We start from the raw sequence: 4,852 nt of genomic DNA, 5'->3' as shown, positions 1-4,852 counted from the left end.
CAATGTTTTTAATATTTATATTTAAATTGCAAAGCATTGTTTCTCACTTATCTAAAAAGACTTATGTCGCGCATATTTATAAAGCTATGTTAATTATTCAAGGTTAGCCTGGTGAAAGTGTTAGAAGGATTGTTAAATTTTTCTTCAATTCCTTTCAGTTTCTTAATGGGTTCCATGCTCATTTAAATGTGATAAGCAAAAGATCTTAGTTTCACTAGTGAGTGTTAAATTATAAAGTTATCGTTCGAAATTCGAAGTCAACCAATTGATAATTGAAGTTTGTTGCGGCTAAGGCAAAAGAACTTCCCTTGAAGGAAATGATTTTCACTATGAGGGCTGGTACGAAGCCATGATTAAACTCAACTTTTAAATACAGAGACAATGACAGATCAAGAGACAGAAAGACATAGAGGTATCGATTCCGTTTCTTATGCTTATCAAAAATTATATGTACTTCAACCGTTTTCAACTACTTTTCACATTTAATGAACCTCGTGCAAGGCTTATAAACAAAAAGTCTTCGAAATTTTTCATACATCATCTTCGTTACAATATAAGTATATATTTGAAGCACTCTAATTACCACTGAAATCAAGTCGTGTGATATTAAGTTTGGGTTTAAGTGGACTCTTTTGTTCGTTCAAATAACTTTTGCTAAATTACATTAGAACAAGGTTGCTATAACAGCCCGTTTGAGTTTATTTGGAATTGACGGAGAAGTCCCTTAAGAAAAGAAGGAGCCCAAGTAAGCTGCAAAAAAAAGCAAAAGTCTTAAAATATGTTTGCTAAAGTCTTTCCAATTCTTTTTCCCTCGATGGTATGTCATTTTGCCGAAGTCGGTTTTGACGATCACGGATGCGTTTTTGCTACCAATTCGTAGCCTGTGCCCTCTGAGATTTGTGATTTTTTTTTTTTTTTTCATAACGATCACTTAGAAATAATGGTCAGGAAAAAATGTGGAGAGAGGGATAAGAAGTGGTCGCTGTCTGGTAGGTGTGTATCCATTGAGTAAGTGTTATGCCTTAACGTAAACACTCACAACATCTACGACGAAATGCTAATCGTAAATAAAGTGTGGTCTATCGGATTATAAGTTCAATCCAGGTACGAGGGCAAAATATATTTTGCGTACACCTTTCACCCTATATCTGATATGTTCTTATTGCAGTTGAAAATTAGTTGCTTTTTATTTATTTATTTATTTATTTATTTATTCCACTTATACAAGAAACTCAACTAAAACAAAATGGCAGTCGAGTTCAATTGACTCTTAAGTAAATCTTAAAATTATTTAATAATAAAACTTAGTATAAGTACAATAAAACAAATAAGGAGGAAAAAAAAAAGAAAGAAAAAAAAAAAAAAAGCATGTACACAATTAGCATAGAGCCACGCCCACAACCGATACAGGACCAAATTGCAAGTGAACCCCTAAGCCATCGCAAACATGCATAAGCTTGGCAACCGATAATTGTTAACAACAAATTAATTTTCGACTCATAATGACAAAATCTAAGGTTAAATCAGTTTAAGTACGACATAGGTAAATCGCGCTTGTTGAGCAAAATTGCTTTAATAGACTTTAAAGAGTCCGTTAATGAGAATAGATGATAGACATCATTTAGGTTCTTGCAAACAACTCTGAGCGGGTTAAACAGTTCAAAGTTATATTTGCATTGACTAAGCTTTATCAACATAAAGTACCTAGAGAAGCGGTTAGGGACATTAAAGCAAATCTCACGAAGTAATGCGGGCGAATCAATTGCACCATTTATTAATTTGATTAGGAAGGAAACCCCAAGAACAAATCTACGTTTCTCGAGTGACGGTAAGGATAACAGAAGCAACCTATTTTCATAGGGTGGAAGAGGGGAAATCGGGTCCCAACCCAAATTCCTAAGTGCAAACAGCAAGAATTGCTTTTGTATAGATTCAATTGAACCAACGTAGCATCTATATGAAGGAGACCACACAACAGAGGCATACTCAAGAATAGGTCTAACCAAACACGTGTAAAGCCTTTTAGTAATATAAGGATCATCAAGCTCTTTGGACCACCTCTTTATAAAACCAAGAGCGGACCTAGCTTTGCTTAACGAGGACTCAATATGCAAATTGAAACGTAACCTATAATCGAATAGAACGCCTAAATCAATGAACGAATCGACGTCTTCCAACCTGTGCGAATCAATGAAGTATTGGGTACTAAACGACTTCCTTCTTAAGAAAGAAAGCTTCTTACATTTATTTAGATTTAGCTTCAGAAGATTGAGGGAGCACCATGCAACCAAATTGTTCAAATCACTTTGAAGATGATGTGATTGCGATTCTACGGAAAAAGAAGTAAACAGTTTCACATCATCAGCATACATTAAAATCTTACTGAATTTAATCACGGAGGGCAAATCATTGATGTAAATACAACTCTGTATTGAACTTTATACATTGTAAAAATTATTACACATTATATATATTATAAATTATCTCTTCAATGACATATCCAAATTTTAGTTGAGATTCTAAACTTAACTGAATAAAATTTCAAAAATAATGCGCTGCTTTCCTATACCCGACGTGGACTTTTACACAGAGACTCGGCCTTTGTGGTCTTACTATTCCTATGAGCCGAATAGAAAATGGAAACAAGTAAAGTACGAGCGGCCGCATCATATATCTTACTGGAGGGAATTAGAAATAATTAAGAAGGATAAAGAAGAGAAAAAAGTGGCGGACGCGGAGAAGGGACGAGAGAAGGACAAGGAGAAAGAGAGGAAGAGGAAGATGAGACAGAAGAAGAAAGAGCAAATGAAAGAGAAGGCAGGTATTTATTATCGTCCTTTCCCGAAAGAGGAGAGAAAGAAGGAAAAGAAAAAGCTAGAAAAAGTCGATGATAATTGGCCAAAGAATCGCATACGTTTTGAAGCTTGTTTGCCTCTTTATTACAGTGCAGGTAATCGGTATATAAGTGTAGAAAGAGCCGATCCTATTGGTTTCAAATGTTCACCGTTGCCGATTAGCCTGGCAGACGCACGTGAAAATAAAGCATTGATAAAAGCTGCAAGAGCGCAAAGGAGGGCGGCTGCTAAAGCCGAAAGAGAACGAAAGAGAAAAGAGAGGGAAGATGCTTACGAAAAAGCATGGAGAAAATTTAATGCTTTATCAATGTTAGTGTATCCGCCCTATTATGTAGGTTATATAACGCAAAATCTGCGTGCTAGATATCCAACCTCGCCTTTGTTGGATAATGATTTTTGCAGTAGAGCGCAAAAATGCCGAATGTCGAATTTATATTGTAGATGTTGTTAGCGTCATATCCTTACGGGACTGAATTGTGAGCTTTTACCTATTGCGCGTATGTTAATGGACAAAGTGGTCCGATTGCTTTCATTTTTCCTGTTCTAGCGCAATTTTTGTGACTGGGAATTGTGGATTCTGCTGGCGTTAGAATAACTTGCTTTTATGTCAGCGTTAGATGCTAAGTTATCTGAAATTATATCTGCATATATTTATATATATATTTATAATTATATATAAATTTGTGTATACATATATGATGGTATCGTAACACCATTCACAAGAATTTCGACAGAGCAGGAAATACTGATTGATAAAGGGTAGATTTTGTCTATGAACGCAATTGCGACGCACAGAAGAAGCTTCAAATTTTGTCTTCAAGTAGCTTTGACGCGTTTTTAAAACATTCGTAAATGTCGTAAACTTTCTCCATGCTCGTTGCCTTTGATGTTTTGTCGGAATGTTTTCTAACTTTGGATTTTCTTCGATTTTTCAAATTGTTTGTGTTTATATATATATTTGTAATTTTTTCCTTTCATTCTAAGAATTCATTTCGTTCATCTAAGAAAATTTTATTTCTGCAAAATATACCTTTTATTGCAAATAGAAATGATTTGAATTAAACCAAGTATGTCGACGTACTAGTCTTGCTTCTTAACTGCTTAACTACGCCTTAATCATGATACTATGATTTGAAATATTATTAATATATTTGTAAATAATGCACTGAAATAACTTAAGCGATTTTATTAGCTTACGTTAAGGGAGCAAACCACTGTGAAATTTCCACTAAATCAATTTTTTTTCTTTTCCTTCGCTTAAGTCATGTGATTTAAAAAATATCTCTTGTGCGCGTGTAAAAATTATAAACAACCAAAAAATTCAATTTTTCAAATGGAATTGTGTAGCAGTGTGCGGATTATGAGAACCATAGTCACATGTTCGTTTTGGTTTCACACACATAATCGTAACTCCACCATACATACATATTTAGTGTAGTATAGGTTATATTTACGTATGGTTAACTTTTCTTATATAATGCTTGCTTGCATGTATTTTGATCATTTTTTCATTTAAAAAAGGCGATTATTGAAAAAATCTGTGAAATATATATTAATTAAAATATTTTCCATTATCTTCTACAACTGGCAACATGGCGGTATCGTGTCGAAAGAATGACATTAGTTTGGCAGCAATTCAATCATCGGCCGATTTTCGCATTACCTCAGTATTTCGAAAGCGCGTGGCACTCAAACGGTGCTGTATCGGTCTGAACAAGCGGTAATCAGACGACGCTATATCTGGTGAGTACGCCGGGTTTGGCAAATCTTCTCATTCGAGTTGCAACAGTACATTCTGCACAACTCTTGCAACGTGTGGCCTATCGTTGTCTTGCAGGAGGATGACTTTATTTCTGTTAACCACTATTGCTGGGCTTTTTTGCAACAATACATCGTTTAATTTTTTTAAGGGACGTCGATAGGCATTTGCACTGACAACTTTATTCGGTTTTACCAGCTCGTAATACCCTACACTTGCTTGATCCAAACATATACAC

At 34.9% G+C, this 4,852-nt stretch overlaps 1 protein-coding gene across 1 annotated transcript; it reads left to right on the top strand.

Moving 5' to 3' along the window:
• Positions 1 to 2,550: 2,550 nt before the first annotated feature.
• Positions 2,551 to 3,492, top strand: LOC119638606 (nucleolar protein 58-like). Its single transcript, XM_038035473.1, has one exon. It carries the CDS (start codon positions 2,551 to 2,553, stop codon positions 3,304 to 3,306), a length of 756 nt encoding a protein of 251 aa, XP_037891401.1. The 3' UTR covers positions 3,307 to 3,492.
• Positions 3,493 to 4,852: the final 1,360 nt, after the last annotated feature.

The sequence above is a fragment of the Glossina fuscipes genome, unplaced genomic scaffold (assembly GCF_014805625.2).
Source record: "Glossina fuscipes isolate IAEA_lab_2018 unplaced genomic scaffold, Yale_Gfus_2 91, whole genome shotgun sequence".
Lineage (NCBI taxonomy): Eukaryota > Metazoa > Arthropoda > Insecta > Diptera > Glossinidae > Glossina > Glossina fuscipes.
The sequence above is the reverse complement of the archived record's forward strand: the minus strand, read 5'-3'. Positions and strand labels throughout refer to the sequence as shown.